This window comes from Ahaetulla prasina, chromosome 4 (genome assembly GCF_028640845.1).
Source record: "Ahaetulla prasina isolate Xishuangbanna chromosome 4, ASM2864084v1, whole genome shotgun sequence".
Taxonomy (NCBI): domain Eukaryota; kingdom Metazoa; phylum Chordata; class Lepidosauria; order Squamata; family Colubridae; genus Ahaetulla; species Ahaetulla prasina.
The window spans coordinates 55,302,606-55,326,137 of record NC_080542.1 but is presented as its reverse complement, the minus strand read 5'-3'; the positions used below and the strand labels follow the sequence as shown (position 1 = coordinate 55,326,137).

Here is a 23,532-nt window from a genome sequence, read left to right as displayed (position 1 = left end):
CCGACTCGCTTGTGAAAGGCATGAAATCGGGGTGCAGGCAACACTCCAGAATAGAGGCAAGCGGATTCATCCCTGGGAAATCGCTCTCCCAAACCCGAAATTTGGGGACCAGCTGCTATTCAAAGGAATTCCGAGTTACAGACCGCCTGCCTGTGTTCGAAAACATTTAGCCGTAAACCATGGCTTACAGCCTAATGAGTTGGGTTGGGTTGGGTATAAACGCTGCCCTAGAAGACTCTACGGGGCTCCGTTTTTGTATGAAGTAGTTCCTAAACTTACGTCTGCACTTTTCTACTTCGCAACGAATCGCCATCGGAGGCACTCAAGATTTCCATAATAACTCTCACAGCTATTGGGAAAGAGGGTCGCAAGCCGATCAGGTTGAGGAGGAATCATGATCCAGTGTTCAAAAACATGTGCTTAGCATAATACCTTACTTACCCTCCTGAGCAACCGTAGTCACTACTTCTTTCCCCAGCAAAGTGAGACGAAAATTTAAAGGTCCTTACTAGACCCATGGTTTGAACTGGCAGTAATGCCACACTGTGCGCAACTCTTGTTAACTCCACAAAAAAGACTTACAAAGCGGAAACTTCGGAAGGGGAGCTTGCCTTGGCCAGCTCGCTCCTCGAATTTGATCTGGACTTTTAAGATTTCCATTGTTTCCATAATGCTCCATCCTCTCCATCTCCCTCCTCGCTTTAAAGTACAAGGAAAACCGGTCTCTTGGTTTTCGCTGCTCTCTGGTGGCCGATTGTGCTACGTGCAGGAAGGAGCGGCTGGCGTCTCTTGAGTTGCCCGGCATCAGAGCATTGTGAGTTTTCACCTGCCGGGCCTCTGTCACTGCAACCAAAGAGGGTGGTTTCTTCTCGCTAAGCCTCAGAATAGCACGTTGCAGAATGGCTGCCTACCATTGGGAAGCGCGCCGCAGGCAGATAATAATGGAACACCGGTTGCGACTGATGCAGGTGGTCGGAGTGGGGGAAAGTCCTGCACAGATAAAGTGGCAGAGTGGGGGGTGGGGCGGCGGCCAGGAGGATTAGGTGGACGCGAGTAAAATGGAGGGACCGAATAACTTCCTGATCGTTGGAGGCCTTGCCTGTTTTTAAACGTTCTTCAAACTCCCGAAATTTGTAGGATAAGCTCTGGAAAGCACTAAGATAGGTGATGACTTATAATACATATCTTTATCTTTAAAGCAGATCAAACCTAAGCAGGAGGGCCCCCATGGAAATTACCCTGTCTTAAGTGTGGGTACTTCTGGTCCAGGCTTTTAGAATAGAATGGAATGGAATAGGATGGAATAGAACTTTTTATTAGCCAAGTGTGATTGGACACACAAGGAATTTGTCTTGGTGTATGTGCTCTCAGTGTACCTAAAAGAAAAGATAGGTTTATCAAGAATCATAAGGGTTAATGGTTAAATGGTAAATGGTTAGATGGTAAAGGATTAAAAGGATTAATCATAAGGGTTAATCATAAAGTGTTAACAACACTTAATGATTGTCATAGGGTACAAATAAGCAATCAAATCATATTAGGGAACAGTCAATATAAATTGTAAGGATACAAGCAACAAAGTTACAGTCATATAGTCATAAGTGGAAGGAGATGGGTGATGGGGACGATGAGAAGATTAATAGTAGTGCAGACTTAGTAAATAGTTTGACAGTGTTGAGGAAATTATTTGTTTAGCAGAGTGATGGTGTTCAGGAAGAAACTGTTCTTGTGTCTAGTTGTTCTGATGGGTAGTGCTCTATAGCATCATTTTGAGGGTAGGAATTGAAACAGTTTATGTCTAGGATGTGAAGGGTCTGTAAATATTTCACAGCCCTCTTTTTGATTCATGCAATATACAGGTCCTCCACAAAAACAGGTTGGTAGCCATTGTTTTTTCTGCAGTTCTACTTTATCCTCTGAAGTCTGTGTCTGTCTTGTGGGTTGTATAACCAAACCAGACAGTTATGGAGGTGCAGATGACAGACTCAATAATTCCCCTGAAGAATTGGATCAACATCTCTTTGGGCAGTTTGAGCTTTCTGAATTGGCAGAAAGAACATTCCTTGTACTTTTTTAATGACATTTTTGATGTTAGCTGTAGACCTTGAGATATGGTAGAACCTAGAACCAGTCATCTGGGCAATAATGTTGTGATTCCAAGCTTGGAGCTCCCCCATGGATCCCCCAGGGATGTGCAAAATCTACGTAGTGACATGCATTCACTCCTGTCTGAATTTGCCCCCTCTGGAGGCAGTTGATCCTTGGAACAGTGCTAAGCCTGGGCCAAGATTCCCTTAAAGCTAGACCAGTGTTACTGGACCTCAGCGACTTAAAAGACGGGTGGGCTTCAACTCCCAGGTTTCTGAGAGCTGAAGCCCACCCATCTTAAAGCTAACGAAGTTCAGAAACACCGACCATGATTCTCGCTTAGTGTTTTTCAAGCTTGGCGACTTTCAAGGGGATTCTGCTTAATTCTGCTTAGCTTCCTCTGCTGCTTCCTGTTTTTTAGGAAGCTTGTGATCCACTTACAAGTGTGTTCAGGTACCTCTAGCTGGTTTAACTTAGAAGAGTGTCTGGAATGATGGTATTGAATGCTGAACTAAAGTCTACAAGAGGACTCTTGCATAGGTCCTTGGAGATTCAAGATGTAGTGCAGAGCCATATTTACAGCATCATTTGTTGATCTATTTGCTCAGTATGCAAATAAGGGGTCTAATAGCGGATCTATGATGGTTTTCAAGTGGGACAGCACTAGCCTTTCAAAGGTTTTCATGACCACAGATGTTAGAGAAACTGGTCTGTAGTCATTCAGTTCCTTGATGGTGGGCTTTTTCGGCACTGGGAGATAGTAGAGCATTTGAAGCAAGAAGGAATATAGCACACCTCTAGCGATTTATTGAAGAAGCTGGGGACCAATTGGTCAGCACAGACTTTTAAGTAAGGAGTTACCTTGTCTGGGCCTGGAGCTTTTCCTGGCTTTTGTCTGTGAAATAGGCCTTGCACTTCCTTTTCTGTGATCACTAGGGGTTGTGAACCCCATGGGATGGGGTCAGTTGTAGGAGTCTTGGCTGTTGTTGGTTTATCTGAGATGGGGGTTGTGGAGATAGGTGGTTGTAGTTTCCTTTCAAACCTGCAGTTAAACATGTTCAGGTCATCAGCCAATTGTTGATTTCCTTCAGCCTAGGAAGGGGGTTTGCTGTAGCGGGTGATATTTTTAAGAGTTTTACTGCATTTTGTAATACTCTGACTTCAAGAGATCCAGAAAAGAACAGCTTCCCTATCTTTTCCTATTATCTGTGTCATAAAGTAGGCTTATTTAAAAAAGACAAAATATCTGCATAAACTGTTTTGACTGATGAGATTTGCTCACTAAACTCCCCCTCCCCATCTTAGAGTACTATGCTGAGTTAGTATTTTCTACCTCTCTTTGGGTGGCATGAAACAAAACCAGCCTGACATTTGTAATCCCCTGCAGATTCCTTCTACCTCTATTGCTTTGTTTACTGTCACCGTCATTACTAAGATAGTGAGAAAGCCTGACTAGTTTTATATACCTTAAAACTAACGAAATACTTTAGTAGTTATACAGATGACTGAGGCAATGGATGAAACTAAGACAACATCCTGAGAATGTGGCAGAACAAAATGTTGCTGGGATATATTTGCATCTTGGTTAGGTGTAAGTAGGGAAACACTTGGGTCAACCTGTTTTCTGACTTACACTAGTATTATTCCTGGCTGTGTTGGTGTGGAAAGGCCCATGCCATGCCAGGGTTTTTAGTGACTTATCTTGTGATTCTAGGGATGTGACAAGCCTTCTGTCTCCAAAGCAAAGTACATGTGCTTTGCTCATAGCAGACCTGGCATTTTGTTTTCCTGGCATTTTTTGGATGTGGGCTGGGAAAACACCAGATGTTTAACCTGAAGGCAGAGGGGCTTAAAGAAAAGTTGAGTGCCAGGCACTAAAGAAAAACATAATCTGAAACCATATGGTAAAGAAATTAGGATCAGAGAAAGGAAGAATAATGAAATACATGGGATGTAGAAAACTGAGGATAATTTCAGAAAAAGTAGTATCAGTTCTTCTAAAACTATCTATAAAAATACAGGAGGGAAAAATGTAGATTGAATTAAACAGCAACAGAACAACAGAGGTGAAGAACTGAGAACAGGAGGTTTCCAAAAGATGGAAAAGGGTGGAGGAGCCAAAAGGCAGGCTAGGAAGTATATACCATTTCAATATCAAGCAACCTTATCAAAAATGGGCAACTTTAAAAAAATGATTAGTTACATTTGAATTTGAGTAACACTATTAACCTGCAGGATTGATTGTATCTTCATAAATAGCTCTCATAACCAACTTTAAAAAATGCCATTTAGCAGGAAGCCAATTGTTCACCATCTTATCTACCCCTCCATTTTCTTCATTATATCCCATTTTATGTGAGATGTTTTATTTACAGCATCCCAGATTTTCATTTTTAAATTAAATGAATCATGGTGCCTGGCAGACCTGGGCAAAGGGGTCAAAAAGATTTAAGAGAGCAACTACAAATAGGCAATCAAAATTACCATTCTAATATTTTCGATTAGCAACTCCCTGTGGGCAATTCCTTCCTAAGCACCAGGAAGGCTGCTATTAGATTTCATTATCTGAATTTGAACAGACATTTGCCAAGAAATGCAATTTCTCAATTCTCATGTATGTGGGGTTTATTTTGGGATGGACATAGGAGAGCAGAATCTCTGAAGAAAGTCAGCAGCAAGTTTCAAAGGAGAGCACCCAAAATTCCAATGTCCTTTTGTGCTCCAACATGACGCCTCAGAATTTGCCACAGAAAGGTAAAGGATTTAAAATATGTCACAGAAGGGGAAAGACTGTTTTGCAGATAAGTACAAAAGAAAGCTTGCTTACTTTTTCCTTCAGAAAATAATACCCAAGAAATTTCAAGAATAATTTTTTGAACTGCCGTGGACTTTGCACATAAGGTAGACAGTAACACCCATCCTCCCCAGCAAAGATAATTGATGGTATGCTTGTTTGGGATGATATGGATTCTGTCACACTCCATCTGGAGAATGGGGAAGACTGGGATAGATTTTGAGTATACAGTAAGGATAGGCAATTTTTTTGAGCTAGAGGTAGTTTTGGAATGTTGATAACTTGTGATGGTAACATTCAAAACATAGTTTTCCAATTATGCATTGTATGCAATTATTAGTTGCATTATGATATTTGTTTTTCAGCACAGTATGCTAGTATTGACAATTTAAATCAGATTACCTATAATTGATTTAATCCACATCCCAAGAAAATTCACAAGAGAAAATATTTGCACCTATTTTTTTAAGAATTGACCTCAATAAAATAAATGAACTGAATTGTACAGTAGTAGTTACAAAGGCTGAGGTAATGCTAAAGAGCAGGTCAAATTGCTATAAATCTGCTCTACCAATAAATACATTTTCAGTATAGTGTAGGATTAGTAGAAAAACAAAATAGTAATTTTTAGAACATGATTTGATTTGATTTTAGTAGAAGCTTTTAATAGAAGCTAAAAGTCAGAAAGCTAGTTGGTTAACATTTGTACCCGTTTCATTTGTATGGGCCAATATAGAAAATAGCTACATTTGAAGTGTATGAATTGCCCTCTATGAGCTATTTCTCCAAGTTGTAAGAGGCTATTCAAAATTGTTACTTTGCTAGCTCTTTAAGATAATAACAAATAGATTTCTTACATAAAAGCTACATTAATTTCCATAGAGACTGTGAATTATTTATAAATCTTATCAATCACTTAACTGGAGGCTTCTGCATAAAATTTTCAAAGGCAGCAGGTTATCCAGCAACCTTTTCCAAAACAAGGGGCCATATTACATTGTTTTATTATATTATGAAGCACTTGCTGTGAGATTTATACCAACAAGAATTATTAGGTGTGTAGTGACACTTCTAAGCCTGAACACTGACACATTGCAGGGAAGGAAGTGTTTGATTAACCCAAATACAACAGTGAGATACCTGTGCATCTGGTTTGGTAATATGGTGCTTCTGGATGTTGTGTATTCTAGCTCCTTCTGACACAACCAGAAGTGCCAACAGCAAAAGGTGGTAGAATTGTAATTTAAAACTTCTAATGAGATGCTTTGCTTTACCTCTCTTCTTCACTTAAGCATTGCAAAAAATGATCTGGACTAGCATTCCCAGAAATCCCAGACAAGTACACAGGGATTATAGAAGTCATATTTCAAAACAATTGGAATTACCATTTTAGTTCTACCTTATATATTTTATATTGGTAAAATTAAATTTTAATTCAAAATTATGAGAGCAAGTTTGACTTATTTTCCATCAGCAAAGTGAAAAGACAGGCTCACAGAGCTCAAACAGTTAAATATAAGTAATAGTCCTGCTATTTAGTTGAGTTTTACACAATACAATAATAATCCATATATCAGAGAACCATATTTTAACATATCACGTTTATTATGAATCTAGTATGGGGTCATGTAATGGAGTACAGTATGCTGTACAAAACCAGGAAATTTAGTTAATTAGATAAAACTGTAGATAAGCTTGCCATGTGAATAGCTTTACCAAGTACATCTTTTTCAGAAAGAGAACTTTATTTCTTGGATATTAAAAGATGGTGCTGGTCCACTATGCACTAATTTATTGTCTGTGCCTTCAAGTCAGTCTTCATTCTTGGCAACTGCCTGGACTAGTCCATGCAGTTTTCTTGGCAACATTTTTGAAAGTGGTTTGTCTCCTTGCTAAGTCTGAGAGGAAGTGACTGGCCCAAGGTTACCCAGCTTTCTTCATGCGTAAGGCAATGCTAGAAGTCACAATCTCTTAGTTTCTATACCTTAACCACTACACAAAACTAGTTCTGATAGATATGTTCTAATAGTTTGTGCTGACCTTGCGAGATGTGTAAGGAAACCTCATAACATCATCATGCAACAGATAGGTAAAGTAAAAAGGATGGCAGAGTTCCATAAGATAATTCTGCTAAGATAATGACTAGACTTTCTTTTCTCAGAGATGCTACAAATTAAATCTGCCTAAAATTGCATTCTCTGGGCTTTATATAAACTTTCCCCACTCCTACCTGCACCTCCAATTATCATTACTATATTTGCAATGTGGTCACCTACAGGTGAAACTCAAAAAATTAGAATATCATGCAAAAGTTCATTTATTTCAGTAATGCAACTTAAAAGGTGAAACTAATATATATGAGATAGACTCATTACATGCAAAGCGAAATATTTCACACCTTGATTTGTCATAATTTTGATGATTATGGCTTACAGCTCATGAAAACCCCAAATTCACAATCTCAAAAAATTAGAATATTGTGAAAAGGTTCAGTATTCTAGGCTCAAAGTGTCCCATTCTAATCAGCTAATTAAGCCATAACACCTGCCATGGGTTTCTGAGCCTTTAAATGGTGTCTCAGTCTGGTTCAGTAGGAATCGCAATCATGGGAAAGACTGCTGACCTGACAGTTGTGCAGAAAACCATGATTGACACCCTCCATAAGGAGGGAAAGCCTCAAAAGGTAATTGCAAAGGAAGTTGGATGTTCCCAAAGTGCTGTATCAAAGCACATTAATAGAAAGTCATGTGGAAGGGAAAAGTGTGGAAGAAAAAGGTGCACAAGCAGCAGGAATGACCATAGCCTGGAAAGGATTGTCAGGAAAAGGCCATTCAAAGGTGTTGGGAACTTTCACAAGGAGTGGATTGAGGCTGAAGTCACGAACCACCACACACAGACGGATCCTGAACACAGGTTTCAAATGTCGTATTCATCCTGTCAAGCTGCTCCTCAGAAGCATCTTACCTGGGCTAAAGAAAAAAAGAACTGGTCTGTTGCTGAGTGGTCCAAAATCCTTTTTTCTGATGAGAGCAACTTTTGCATCTCATTTGGAAACCAAGGACCCAGAGTCTGGAGGAAGAATGGAGAGGCACCCACTGCAAGATGTGTGAAATTTCCACAGTCTGTGTTGATTTGGAGAGCCATTGCATCTGCTGGTGTTGATCCACTGTGCTTCATTAAATCCAGGGTCAATGCAGCCATCTACCAGGAGATTTTGGAGCATTTCATGCTTCCTTCCGTAGACTAGCTTTATGGGGATGCTGACTTCATTTTCCAGCAGGACTTGGCACCTGCCCACACTGCCAAAAGTACCAAAATCTGGTTCAATGCCCATGGGATTACTATGCTTGATTGACCAGCAAACTCGCCTGATCTGAACCCATAGAGAATCTATGGGGCATTGCCAAGAGAAAGATGAGAGACATGAGACCAAACAATGCAGAAGAGCTGAAGGCCGCTATTGAAGCATCCTGGTCTTCCATAACACCTCAGCAGTGCCTCAGGCTGATAGCATCCATGCCACGCTGCACTGAGGCAGTAATTGATGCAAAAGGGGCCCAAATCAAATATTGAGTACATATGCATACTTATACTTTTCAGAGGTCCGATATTGTTCTATGTACAATCCTTGTTTTATTGATTTCATGTAATATTCTAATTTTCTGAGATTATGAATTTGGGGTTTTTATGAGCTGTAAGCCATAATCATCAAAATTATGACAAATCAAGGCATGAACAATCTCGCTTTGCATGTAATGAGTCTATCTTATATATTAGTTTCACCTTTTAAGTTGCATTACTGAAATAAATGAACTTTTGCACAATATTCTAATTTTTTGAGTTTCACCTGTATATATGAAAGAAGTAATCATAGAATGATCTATGAAACTTCTGTACTGCCTGAATAAATTTACTTATTTGCAGAGATCACACAGGATCGTTGCCTATGCCAGACAGAGCATGTTCCAAGTCAAAGCGGTAAACTACTCAAAAGATACACGGTAAGATGACAGAGGTAAAGGATGGGTTTTTCTTCCCTTCATGGAAAATCTGCTGCTGGAAACCTATTTATCCCCAGATCTGAAATGGGACCCATTTCAGTCTAGTTCAGGAATGCTGCAATTTTTTTAAAGTGCTATTGGATAACCTAGATATTCAGCTTTCTTTATGACCTTTACTTCCCATATAAAGGGAACATGCCTGCTTCCCTGTTGTCCATCTGCTTCAGGATTTTTCTTTCTAGAATAGTGCTCACAACCTCCCTGACCCATTTCATAACCGAATCCTGGCTGAAGTTTTAAATGCACCTTGAAGCCTAATAATGTAAATGGGAACAAAAGGCATGTTGTTGCCAAAGTCCACATGACCGCACAAATAGCAATAGCTATAGCAACAGCAATAGCACAGACTTATAGATCACTCCACAGTGCTTTGCAGCATTCTCTGGGCAGTTTATAGTGTCAACATATTGCTCAAAACAATCTGGGTCCCCATTTTACCAACCTCAGAAGGATAGAAGGTTTGCGCCCCGTCAGGACTGAACTCCAGGCTATGGAGAATACTACCTTTTATCCACTATGCCAACAGATAGGTGTTGCTGTAAAGCTCAATGGATTTGTCTGCACCAAACGTTAGGTGGGATATTAATGCAACTTGCCTTTCTGTTCCTCTGACTGGCATGTCTTTGGCTTTGGGTAGGATGGGGTGCGGTGTTGAATTAGGGATTAATGAGCTATATTTTCTCTTCTAGTCTTTAGACTACATACAACAGTGGTAACAACAATACAGCTGAAAACTGTATGGAGAAATGTTGTTCTGTAACTGCTGCAGGACAAAATGCCGCACGTCTGAGCTGAAAAGTCTGCCAGAGCGTACAGTGAAGATTAATCTTTCGGGAAGTCTTCTAATAAAAGTTCTCTGGAGTCACAGATCCACAGTGCCTGCCTTTGTGTGAAACTTTGCTATGACCTCTCCCCACTTTTCTGCCTGAAACTTTTAGCCACAGCCCAAACTGGCCTGTTATCTCTTTTGTTTTGGGGAACAGGTTTGAAAAAGACTGGGAAAGAATCTGGTAGGACAGATTTAAGTTGTCATGCTAAGCCTTTTAGCACTGCTGAGACATTGCTATTCTGTAATTTTCCATGAAACTAAAACAGAAATTAAAAACAGAAGCAGGCTTTTATCCAGAAAAATCCTTCCCCATTTCCATTTCTAGGCTTTCACCAAGAAATCCAGCTGAACGAATTTTGTAACTGATCCCACCCACCCACCCCAAAAAACCACAACACTCTTCTGCCCACTTTATTGCTTCTGGTTGACTATGGGGTTGGTGCTTAATATTTTTTTTTTAAAGTACTAACCACCCATCTCACAGTCTTGGTCAATGATTTTTAATTTGCCCATTGTCAATTCTAGTTTCAGAAAAGCCAAAAGGAAGGAGTCCAAGTACACATTCTTATTTGTCTCATGGTTATTTGTAGCAAAATAGTTTTATTCAGAAAAAGAATGAAGAGGAAATCAGATCATACTGAACAAGAAAATAAACTATTGGTCTCTAATCTATTAGTATAATAATAATAAAAAAGAAGTGCAGCCGGGAAAGAATCATTAGATCCCAATAAAATACTTCTTTTTCAACCTACCTGTTATTTACTCTACACCAGAGGTCTCCAACCTGGGCAACTTTCATCCTGGCAGACTTCATTTCCCAGAATTTGGGAACTGGCTGGGGTATTCTGGGAATTGAAGTCCGCCAGGCTGAAAGTTGCCCAGGTTGGAGACCTCTGCTCTACACTGCTATAATAAATAGTTTGAATATCAAATGAAACCAAACTTGAAAGAATTTAGGAAGTATTGTACAAGTATTTCTTTAAAAAGATGGGTAAATAACTGCCTTTTCCAGTGACCGGTTTTTCTTATCCACCTGTCTTCCCTACCATATATTATCACCAGGTAGCATTGCATAATTTGCTTCAAACCTACCTAATTTTAACGGCCAGCAATTCTATCGAGGCATAATCATTTTTTACAGACAGTTTTTTGTATATGAATTGTCATACTCCTCCAAGAGAAAATATCTTCAGGATTTTATTCATCTCTTAGCTCCAATAGTGAGTAAACCTTTTAATGTTTTCTTTGCTTTTTTGTATTCTATGCTTTTAAAAAGTTAAAGTTTAGGGGAAAAAAACAAAATAAAGCTATAGTAGAAATAGATTTAGACTAGAATAGAATAACAGAGTTGGAAGGGACCTTGGAGATCTTCTAGTCCAACCCCCTGCCAAGGTAGGAAACCCTACACCACTTCAGACAAATGGTTATCCAACATCTTCTTAAAAACTTCCAGTGTTGGAGCATTCACAACTTCTGGAGGCAAGTTGTTCCGCATTTAGAAAAGCAGCATTTGAACAGAGCAATTATTTTGGCTTCATAAGCCTTTTCTTTTTCCTACAACTTATAAAAGAACTAATGAACTAGCTCTGAATTAAGAACTAATGAACAGGGGAAAATCTAGTGGGAGAAGAAGTAAAACCTTAATTTAATGGTAATGCCACCTTCAAAAAGTTCAAGTTTTCCTTCTCCTATATTGGAATGGGAGAAGATAGTTCTGGGAAAAGGAGAATGCGTCAGATCAGCTCCCAGCCCTCCAATAAAATTTACAGTGGTAAATTTCATTGTATTTACAGATCCCGGTTCCAGACAGTAACCTCCAAAAGAAATAAATGATATCAGGGCAAATTCAGCAGCCACTTGGTGATCCATGCAGCCTAAGTCCATTCAAATTCTAATATGAAGCATAACTGACTCATGTTAGCATGTTCTTCTTGCATTCTGTTTTCTGCAGTCAGGTGCCGTTCTGTTTTTAGAATATTGCTAGTCCATTAGCATCATCATATGCTATCTTAAAAGGAATGTGGTACCATAGCCATCTCCCTGTTTTGTAGAACTGACAATAAAGAATCAAAACTTCAGTTTCTTCCCACACTACAAGTCCCCAGATGCTACTGCAATTTCACTGAAGGGGACTGAAGACACAGCCAAAAGAAGCTCCTCCAGGACTCTACTGTAGCCATGAGAGACTTTAGAATCAAGACAGTAGGACACCATCTCTGCAATCCACATACTGATACTTTTCAAAGGAGAGTTGCTCCGAATGAGAGAGATAGGAACAAGTCAGTGTACCTCTGGTGGGAGAGAAAAATAGGAATTTGGTAATAATAAAATGTTTACAAATACAATATCTCCTTGTCACTTCTACCAATAATTTATATCCCAGACTTCGTTCTCAATGGTATATTTTGGAGGATAAGGGACAGACAGAGAATGTAAATTTAACAACAGCTCTGGAAATTTATTAGTCATTATTGAGAGAACCAGTATTGGGTTTTTAAAAAGAAGTGAACACAATAGAAAAGTACATTAATGACATTGATTAGTGATATGATGAAATGATTAAACAAGAGGAGTGAAACAGCTAGCTAAGTTAGAGAAGATTCTCTTGATTAAAAGTATGCTCCTCATTTGAGCAGGATGAAATATTTGGCCTACAGACTAAATCGACCATCCAACCATTAGGATTTTAGGTTAAAAGATACAAATACTGGACCAAGAGTTAGTTATCATAAGGGGAGAACAAAACAGAAAAGAGAATCAAACTTACTGTATATGCAAAAGAACGTTGTGAACCTTTATTTTGATCCATGTGCAAATTTTGCTGAAATAATGAATGGGAATTTCACTGTTATTATGTGGCACATGCAAAATCATACTTTAATTCACTTTGTATTTTAATACTCCTTTATGGAGTGTATTGAATTAGACTAGTTTCCCTACATTTTACAGATGAAGTGGGTATATTCCATATTAGTGGAAAGCTTTTGGTCAATGGCACCCAGAAATTTGTATGTTCAAGTCCTGGCATCCATAAATGAAAATATCTTGGGAAAATAACCAGAAAAATCCTTAAGGATTGATCTGCACAACCAGTTTGCCGATGGCCATTAATATCTCTTAAGAGCAGGAATACGTATCATCCTCAACCAAGCTTCAGCCACCATTTCATGCTGGGTTGCTAGACTATGGAATGGTGAAAGGCTGGACTTTTTAGTCTGTGTATGTGTGTATAGACACCCATAAACACATTCACAGACAAGTTCACCAGTGGAAATGTGAAAAGCTAGGCATTTTTAAACAATTCACAGATGGAATGTTTAAAGGTGGACCTTTTTTTAACCATGTTAACTTGACTAGAGCTTGCTAGTTTCCCCTTACATCCCAAGGGACAGAAATAAATGTTAATTGGTGATGCTTGCATGAGTTCTTACAAGCTCATTGATGGCGCTGAAATGGGGGAGTTCTCTTTCCTCTTATGGGGTGAAATGGACAAGAGTTTTTCCTTTTCCTTTCAGTTTAAGTATTAAGAACAATGATAAAACCATGTTTGTTTCCTTACTGGACCCATGAAGGCATCAAATGGGAAAATATCAAGTACTGTACAAGAACTGAAGTTCAAGTACTGCACAGGAGTTGAAGTGAAATATGTCAGTGTATCAATGAAATCCTTATGTCCTTAAACACCCACCAAAGGAAAGAAAAATGACGTGCCTGTTATTCTAGCAATGGGGGCAAAAACAAAGTGAGGAAATCCCACAATTGGGACCAATGCTTCAGTAAGAAAATACAAATACATCAAAGTGAACGAAGTGGAGGATGGGATTAAAATGTGAAAAGATTTTTTTTTATGATGGCATAATTTCCAGCCAACTTATACATAGGAGTCAAGTAGCTTAATACTGCCCTGATGGGGGTGAGCAGGAACACAACAATCTATTCTGGAGAACTGCAGGTATATCCATCTAAAGTCTTAACAGTTGATTTTGTTGCAGCTAAGGATTATTATTTTGTTGACTAAATATGGATTAGTCATTATGGTTAAACATTATGTCAGAATGTTAAAAAAGCAATTTTTAGTCAAATTAACTATTTTTAAACCCTCAACTTTAAAATACAGTTGGATTTCAAATTCATCTGAAGTTCTGTTGGCTATCTTAAATTACTGCAGTGGGGATAATCAATTCTATATTGCCAAAATTAATCAGGGAAATTAGCATTATGGATGATCTTCTAGAATTAGGTCTTTTCTGCTTTGAAATAAATCAAAAGAGAAAAAAGAACTTCCTTCCTTCAAATATTTTAGAAGCATTAGTTCTGCAACACAGAAGTCTATCAATTAGTTGATTTAAAAGATGGATATGTAATTGTCAAAACAAATAAAATTTCACTTTTGACATCATTATTTTAAAATGAATCAGCTAACTGCAGGATCATTTCTTGGAGATATACTTACTAAGTGTTGGTATCCATGATTGTACTCGAGACACTGTAAAGGATCTAAAAATATATCAGAAAAAGAAAGTTACTGCAAAGTGTATTCGTGTTTGTGTTCAGACAAATTAGCAAACCCCTTCAAGTCCTCACCTGGGCACTCTGCAAAGGCCTGATATCCAAGTGAGTCATCAAAGTTTTTTTCCCAATCACCACCGTTTTATGCAAGACCTCAATGCCAAGCTCAGCCACATACACAGGATAAAAATTGTTGTTTGTCACATTTAATATGTTCTAAAGAGAAGGAGGACAGGTGGTCAGGAAAAAGTGATAAATTGGCACACTGTCTGCATTCATAAAAGGAAACTCCAGAACTTTTGCCCTTAAGAGGCTCCTACTCTGCCTCTGTTGCTACTACTTTTTAAGATATAATGCAAAACATGATGAAACATTGCATGGTTTTCAGGTTTGTGCAAAGTTTCAGATTTAATTCAAAAGTGCACAGGAGCTAAAACACAGTCCACATCTGCAGGTCTCTTCCAAAGATCGTACCTTTTTGAAATCATTTCTGAAGTGCTGCAAAACCCCAGTGGTTCCTGTCTTAACCAGTACAGCATCTATATAGTAGGTAGCCATTCACTTTTATGGGGATGAGTGGTTGAATGCAAAAGGAAAAAATACAATGATTGTGTGATAGTGATCTGGACAAGTAGCAAGTTGGTCGTGGATTAAAGTTTTTCTATGTTATTTTAGTCACTAAATTTAGCTCTAACTTTTTAAGAGCTGCAGGAGGCAGCTCTACTAGCATAAAAGACTCTATTCAGAACATTGAATTGACATGTTTTTATATTTGGTGTATGTTACAATTGTGACACTATTCCAAGCTGTGGATCTTGGCAGGTGATTGTATAAAACCTTGTGAATTCCCTGCTTCTTTTAGGTACAAATAAACATGAACTGTCACTGAAGCAGTCAGAGTGAGCTTAAATGGACTCTAGAGGATGGTAGAGGACAGGAAGGCCTGGAGGAATGTTGTCCATGGGGTCGCGATGGGTCGGACACAACTTCGCAACTAACAACCAAAAAAAAAAAAAAAAATTAAGAACAGCTTCCTTTTGATCCATTTCATCTTGTCCATGAGATGAAGGCTTATAGAAGACCAGTTGCTTGGTCCTTTCTGTATTCTTCAGCACATTCATTTGCATTTCTACACACGAATAATATTGTGCTTATTTCTTGGTAGCATAATGCTGTTTGAATGTCTGCAACATACATTTTTATGTTTGGGTGTGGTATGCTACTAAGTTGCTGTACAAATGCTGATGATATGCGTCTATGCAGGTTATGACAATGAGGGAGAAAGATTTATGTGAATTGCAATTTCATCTTTGCACACTTGATCTGATATTCCTTTGGATTTATAATTCCCCCCAACCAATGTGTGCATTATGACCAAGTGCCAGAGTAATGCTGGCTTTGCTGCATGAAAGAACAGCAATCATCTCTCTCTCTGTCTCTCTTCCCCCTCTCTCTCTCTGCCCCTCTCTCCCTCCCACACCCCCACCTTCTCCCTCCCACCCTTTTTCTGTCACATATTCACTTAGTGACCATTTTGCTTCTGATTTAAGGAATAGATTGTGGTTGCTAAACAAGGACAGAGTATATATTGTATACTTACTGCACAACGTAACATATTGAACAAAGATTAAGAATATGATGTTGATAATTGAAAATACTCAGTAAGATTGACCTGCCAATATAATAGATTATATGTACTATATTTTATTCCTTAAATAAAAATAATTAAGTTCAATTTCTTTCTTCTTCCCCAAAATAAAAATATGAATTTAATAAGCTGATTTTTTCTTTCCTAAAAAAATTCTGATTCTGGTATTTTCATCAGGTACAGGCAATTTAAAAGCTCTTCAGATGTTTTAGGCTACAGTTTTCTATACCTAATCAACAGGTTATGCTAGCTTAGGTTGATGGGTGCCATAGTCTGCAATATCTGAAGAGCATCATCTAAATGATTTATTTATTTAAATGATTATATTATATAAATATTATATAAATAATTATATAAATATATTATGTAAATATAAATTATATAAATATATTATATAAATATTATATAAATAAAAGATTTATTTAAATCAATCAATCAATCAATCATCTTGGCGACAAGAATTAATTTGGCTCTCAACTCTGAGGCATTTTCAATGAATGAATACATGTCTAGGCATTCAGAATATTATCTTAGACTTCATATATAGAGTACTCAAAATATTTACTTTTTAGAAAAGTACTGCTGTTCTGCACTTTTTAGAAAAGTACTGCTGAAAAAAATAAATTGAATTACTGCTTAACACTAAAGCCACCCCTCCCCCCATGTTTTGACTGCAACACAAATTATGTTTAGATAGCAAATGTTTAGATTTTCCTTTTGTCAGAAGATTTGTTAGCAATGATCTAAGAGATCAACAAACATAGAGGTCCTTGTTCATGCCCTAGCCCTTTTGAGTAGGAAACAAATTCCTGATGTTTTATTAACCATGTATTTATTTTATTGTGCCTTGAAATATATCTTCTGGAACGGTACCATCAAGAGCCACACAAGTCCCTTTTTTTAAAAAAAAAAAAAGAGAGTATCATATGTAATTCTTGGATCATATATGCTGGATTCAGACATTGCACTAGGTCCTTTATTTCATTCTAGTTTTAAAATCTTCTCCTAGAGAAGATCAAACCATAGTGTGTTAACCAGTGACAATGTTTTGAAGATGAAACTTATGATAAAATAAGCATTTTAAAAAAGAGACCATGTGGCCAGACACAAGCTTTTTAGAACTTGTACTATGTTATATAGTTACTTCCTTCTCCTTGAATGCTATCTATTCAGAAATCTAATCTATCAATGCAGAAAAAATAATTGCTAGCAACCTGTCTTTCCTTGAGGACCTATATACTGCACGAATCAAGAAGAGGGCCGTGAAAATATTTACAGATCCCTCACATCCTGGACATAAACTGTTTCAACTCCTACCCTCAAAACGACTCTATAGAGCACTGCGTACCAGAGCAACTAGACACAAGAACGTTTTTTTCCTGAACACCAACACTCTGCTAAACAAATAATTCCCTCAACACTGTCAAACTATTTATTAAATCTGCACTACTATTAATCTTCTCATCGTTCCCATCACCAATTTCTTTCCACTTATGACTGTATGACTGTAACTTGCTGGTAATCCTTATGATTTATATTGATATTGATTGTTCCTGACTGCTTATTTGTACCCTATGCTTATCATTAAGTGTTGTATCATTAAGTGTTAAATTGTACCCTATGACCATCATTTGTGTTGTAAATGTTGCACCTTGATGAAGGTATCTTTTGTTTTATGTACACTGAGAGCATATGCACCAACACAAATTCCTTATGTGTCTAATCACACTTGGCCAATAAAAATTCAATTCAATTCAATTCAATTCTATTCTATTCTATTCTATTTGCAGATTTCAAGTTTTGATTAAAGAAAAATTGAACCATGCTCACACAAAACCCAGTGAAATGCTTTGTCTGGGTTAAAAGAAATAGAGACTGACTAAACGTTATTCCTTTTAATCTCATTCAGTCATCTATTATTTTGTTTTAAAAGATTAAGATTTCATTTGGGAGCAAAGTTTATCCCAACAACTATTCTACCCACCAGTGTTCAGTCTTAAAATAGATCTTCTGACAAAAATTATCTCTAACCCTATTCACCAAGCTTTCCTTGAAAAATGAGCAACTACCTGTTATAGAAACTGGACAAAAGAGAGGCTTCCAGATCAGAATTGACATATTTTTCAGCTTGTGGCCCTGCAATATTATCTCCCTGCTTCCTATAGCCAGCACACAAATTATATTCAATCTCAGATGAATTTTAAAAAAGATTCATAAGATGAATTTTGTCCATGTCTCTCCCCAACTCACTCTTCTGTCAATCTGTTCCTTGAACTTACAGTCATATTCAGGATGATGCTGGAAGTAGAATTGTCAAAAGAGATGGTGGAGGCATTGAGACCTGAGGGGAGTACCGCAATTGAACGTGGGAACAGGAAGTACATCATGAGACAAGTTGTCAGCAGGCAAATGGCTACTGTGAGAAACACATACAGCTTCCTGCCAAAACAGATCACAGGCAGTTAGTGAAAGCAGAATTGCCTCCCACCTCAACATACACAGCAATCGCTGATAGCAGTTTCTAACAAATGGGAACAATAACTCCACTAGAATGAAGCAGACGAAGAAAATGAGGAGAAATTTCTTTAGCAGAAAAAGACTGTGCTTACGTCCGTCTAGGCTTTAGCCGCTGATCTCCATATGGAATGAGGGCCACTAACTGTTGCTCCTGCTCTAGAAGGAGGACAATAGAAGAGAGAGAAATGAGGGAATAGTCTGGAAAATCAAATCTTTAGGAAAACACAAAACTGCCAGAACTGCTGAAATCTGTCCTTTTAATAAAAGCTTTCCTTTGTGCAAAACACTATGTATTGGTCTTGCTATTTTCATTGCAAAGAGCTACGTAAGAATTGCCTGTCTGTCTGCAGCAATTTTAATCCGGCCAAAGCAGCTCTATAGACTAGTACAATTAAGCCCAGTTAATGCATCTCTTGGTTAAACAATACAGAAAACAGGAGGGTGGCTGGTTTGACTCTGAATGTCAATCAACAAGGCCAGGTCACCTGTGTAAAACTAGTCTTGAAAATATACCTACCTCTGGGGATTCTTCCAGTGCCTTGGCAAGTAGGACAAGTGACAAAACCTTGATTGGTGTGATTACCACAAGGAACACAAGACACCTCAGAAGCACCTGCTCCATTAATGCTGGCATAACGGGGTGCTTCATTCTCAGCGTATGAATTTTTCTGAATAATCGATTTGCTTTCTTCTGTCTCCTTTCTGGTAAACAGGTTCTTGAACCACAAGATGGCTGTATCCATTGTACATAACACTGTCTCTGGTGCAAACAAGCAGCATTAACAAATCAGAGCACAAAAAGGACTTTTGATTCTATAAAGCAGCACTTCATTCCTGAGTTTAGGACTCGGACAATCTTGAAAAGCATATTTAAAATTAGTGATTTCTACATAAATACCTTTCCTTTCTAAAGCTTCCCCACATTTCAGGAATTCATTGCATTCAGGTATGTCTTAAGCTCAGCTAACAGTGAAATTTTATTAATACATAAGCATCATCCTGCCCAAGTTTATCAATCTGTGGAATAATAAAATTGATGCAATTAGCTCATCTAATTCAGTCCTGTGAGTGGCACAGGTGTTTTAAGTTCAAATAAATATTTGTTTCAAGAGCAGAAACACTTTGAAAAATTGAGAACTGTTTACTAAGTACACCATTGTTTTTCATGTAATTTATTGAATAGATTTATATATTGTCTTTCATACAGGTGCTCAAGGTATGTTGCTCTGAGGGAAAGTGCCAGACCCAAACCCCAGTGGCTTTCGGGGTTGAGCATTGATTGTATCAATGAGAACTTGCAATAACTTAAAAAGAAATGAAGAAACATTTGAATCATTTTGACCTTGAGTGAGTATTCATTTCCAGTCTTAAGACTAGTCTCAGATTTGTTATATATTAATGGGGAAAAAGAGATCCAGTTTGGCATTGTCATTAAGGCATTAGCCTAGAAATCAGGAGACCACGAATTCTAGTTTTGTGTGAGACATAAAACCAGCTGAGTGACCTTGGGCACACTCTTAGCCCTGGGAAAAAAGGAATCGCAAATCATTTCCCAAATCTTATTAAGAAAACTGTAATTATCAAGAGTCAACATGGACTTGAAGATGCCCACACCCAGAGATACAAAGTTGAGGAGTGAGGAGAAATCGCCTGAGTTTTCCAGAACAGATTCTTTATCATTATGCTTTTAAAAAAATACTACGTAGATTGCAATCTAAGTATTGTTATTTTTAAGACTCTACTTCTTTCAACAGTTAGAATACAGGGATCTAGCTTTTGGAAAAAAAATTCTTCGGTGAAACTTAAGTGGGCATGGCATTTACCTGACAGAAGAGAAAGCCAGATCTCAGGATCACTCCCAAAGATTCCAGCAGGGCTAAGCATCAGGAGTACTAAGACAATTTATAGCATTTGCTAAGGATAAAGATTCCCAGCCATTGTCAAGATATTCAAGTTTGCTCTATGAAGATTGGTTACTTAATTAACACCATACTTTGCAGAAGCAAGGTTGATAAGAGAATGGAAAAAGAAAGAAAAGGTATTGTAATGCACATAATACTTTTTAAAAATTCTCCAAATTTTTAGAAATTTCTCCAAATTTTTAGAAAAATATCTGAATGGGATAACATTTTAGCTCTTCTGTCTGCATTCAAAAAAAAAAAAAGAGAGAAACTACTATTATAGCAGAAGGAAACTTGGAGGTAAACATGGCTCCAACTATTTTTTTCTAGCTCAAATGTATTGGCAAAAATCTGAATAAATAAATAACACAAAGAAGTACAAATTATTTCAAAATTCTTTTCTGAATTTATCCCACTTTGCAAAAATAATCTCTTTCAATTAAATAATTTTCCCCCCTAAAGTTCATTTATATACAGAAAAGGCATTTTCCATTTGATTATGGTGTAATCATGGATTGCATTGTACTGTGCCTTGCAACCTTTCTGGAAAAACGATTGATTCCTAGGAGAAAGCCAACATTTGAATGAAAATAATTTTATTCTATTTAAGAGGGCTCTCTTTCTGAAGTATTGTTCCTTTACAACTAGAGTTAGAGATAGAATTTAGTTGACTGTCTATATAACCTAATGAATCCTTAATTATGTTCCATTTCTGCTGATACAAAAATTGTAATTTTTCTAAATTCTACTTTCTAGCTGGTCAGAAGCTTGAGGACTTTACTCATGTCACAACACAGACTAAAAACTAAATGGCTTTTAATTATCTCAGAGGAAGCAGTTATTTTGTTCCTGAATGCTAGCTGTAAACCTGACACTAATATTGCCATCATCTACTGAATTCAGTCCCATCATTTCTTTTTTTTTTAATTAATTTTTAATTACCTCATGACAAGCATTTGACTTAATTTCTGAACTTTTTATTTTTGTATTATCCCATTGACAAAGAATTGATTGATGAATTTGAAACTTCTACTCTTGTGCTTTTTAATTGATCCTAAACTTAGGTTTATTTGTTTATAAAATTTATAGGCTGCCCTTCTTACCTCAAGATTTTGTTTGTTTATTTAAACGTTTTTTTATGGCCTTCCATCTTAAACACAACTCTGAGCAGCTCACAAAAATAAAAACTTAGCTAAGTAGATAATTTGTCTTTGAATTAGTCTTCTATAAACATTTTATAAAGCACAGTAAATAATTGATTCTGTTTATCATTTGTAGCTATCTACACTTGAAACAACTCAGTTTTATATTTAAAATAAAACAGCTATTATATACATTGACAGTTAGCTCATATTTTTTCAAGATGGTTTAGAAAGTCAGACTGCATATCTAATAAGAGCTCTACAATACTGCTTTGTACCTTTAACATATATGCTAACTTCAAAATATTAGCAGACAACAATATTGTAAAAAGTTTCAACTACTGATTCTATCAAATTGCTGAAGAAAGGGCAGAAGGGGGTCAGCTGACAAAGAGGTGTGCCTACCAATTATGAGATGGAAAAAAAAACAATGAACCAAAGCTGTTTTTACATAACTTATTGCTTTAAATTTTTCCCCATTAAGCCAATGTTTAGGTTTTGCACAACAGACCTAATTATAAATTAATCGTGAGAATTATATATGCACAGCATTCTAGGATCCATAAGCTGCAAAGCTTATGCTTTAATATTTATTTATTTATTTTATTTATTTTGTCACAATAGTATATATAAGCATAAGCATGAAGTAACTATATAATATATAAGCATATATATGAGTATGTATGTAATAACTATATAAATTGGATATAATGAAAGGAAACAGTAGGAGAGGAACGGTAGGCACGTTTGTGCTCTTATGCATGCCCCTTAGTTCTTGTTATATGAGTATATGAGTATATAATAGTAAATATATAATATAATATATAATTATATCATATATAATATGAGTATATAATATACGAGTATATGAGTTATATGAGTTCTTGTTCATGTCTGAGAAATGTTGCTAAAAACAGTAGCTGATAGATTGCCATCTTGGACCTAATTTTGCCTTCTCATTCCACTATGCAATCTGAAACGAATACAAATTAATGAATTTGCTTCACAAGGAACATCACCCTCATTGGTTGCTTCCAAGCAAATAGGAAATTCACCCAAGTTCTCTTGTTCTCCCAACAGGGCATTTTTCTGCTTAGCATAATGGTGTTAAATGTCAAATTACTTTGCAAAACAATTGATATTAAAAATCACTCTTCTAAAAGAAGTTGGCCATGAAATCAGAGAAATAAAGTGTTTTTGAGTCCTTACAAAGGCCCAGCAAAAGATTTCAGAAAAACAGACGGACAGACAGAAAGGGTAAAAAAGTAAAAGAAAACAAGAACAAAAGCAAAGAAGCGGAAGATAAATCGGTGAGGGAGGGGGTGGGCGGGGAGAAAACAGTGCAATATGGTTTCAAGGGGCAGGAGAACATAAGGAGAGTATGTGCTCACCGTATCCCGCCAAGGCCAGAGACGGGCGCTAAATCTTTAGGACTCCCCAGCCAATGATACACATGAAACAGGAAAAAAAAATACTACAATGGTGCCAGCCTTCGTCCCTTCACATGACTCCCACCCTCCTGCAAGAGGTGGGAAATAAGCAGCTCCACCCTCAACAGTCACTTCCCTTCTTTTTCAGTCGTTCTATTAAGGTGCATTTTTCTCCCCGAGACTCAGCAAAGATTCAGATCCGCATTTTTTTTTCCGGGAATGGGAGGTACCAAAGTTAAACACTGACTGAAAAAATGAACCTTGTGATTTACAACGTGATTCTTTACGCTTATTTATTCGACACTCAAAAGTGTTCTTGGAAATATTCCAAAGTAAATATTTTTTTAAATTTTATTTTGTCACAACAGTATACACAAGCATCAACATAAATCAGCAAAATATCATATAAGCATATATATGAGCAAAAGTATGTAATAATTTTATTAATTTGATATAATGAAAGGAAACATTAGGACAGGAACGGTAGGCACTTTTGTGCTCTTATGCACGCCCCTTATATCGTTGAGGATTGGAGCCTTGCAACAGATCAATCCGTTTCAAAATTGTATGGAAGTGAATCCCGTTAAAACAGTAGCTCTTCCTCCCAAAAAAG

General features: G+C 37.2%; 1 protein-coding gene and 1 long non-coding RNA gene across 3 annotated transcripts; one reads left to right on the top strand and one right to left on the bottom strand.

Annotated features, from left to right (window-relative positions):
• Positions 1-848: 848 nt before the first annotated feature.
• On the top strand, positions 849-10,146 carry LOC131196815 (uncharacterized). Its single transcript, XR_009154828.1, has 3 exons — positions 849-968; positions 4,734-4,842; positions 8,807-10,146. It is a non-coding gene; the product is annotated as an uncharacterized LOC131196815 (long non-coding RNA).
• Positions 10,147-10,648: 502 nt separating this feature from the next.
• On the bottom strand, positions 10,649-23,149 carry TMEM106A (transmembrane protein 106A). 2 transcript variants are annotated; one of them, XM_058180164.1, is made up of 8 exons: positions 22,881-23,149; positions 18,964-19,206; positions 18,539-18,602; positions 18,209-18,368; positions 14,357-14,497; positions 14,226-14,269; positions 12,540-12,593; positions 10,649-12,063 (listed from the first exon to the last, which is right to left on the bottom strand). In XM_058180164.1, exons 2-8 carry the CDS (start codon positions 19,187-19,189, stop codon positions 11,967-11,969), a joined length of 786 nt encoding a protein of 261 aa, XP_058036147.1. In that variant the 5' UTR covers positions 19,190-19,206; positions 22,881-23,149; the 3' UTR covers positions 10,649-11,966. The 2 variants fall into 2 exon arrangements, with proteins under 2 accessions (XP_058036147.1, XP_058036148.1); XM_058180165.1 differs by lacking the exon at positions 22,881-23,149 and having other exon boundaries at positions 18,539-18,597; positions 18,964-19,096.
• Positions 23,150-23,532: the final 383 nt, after the last annotated feature.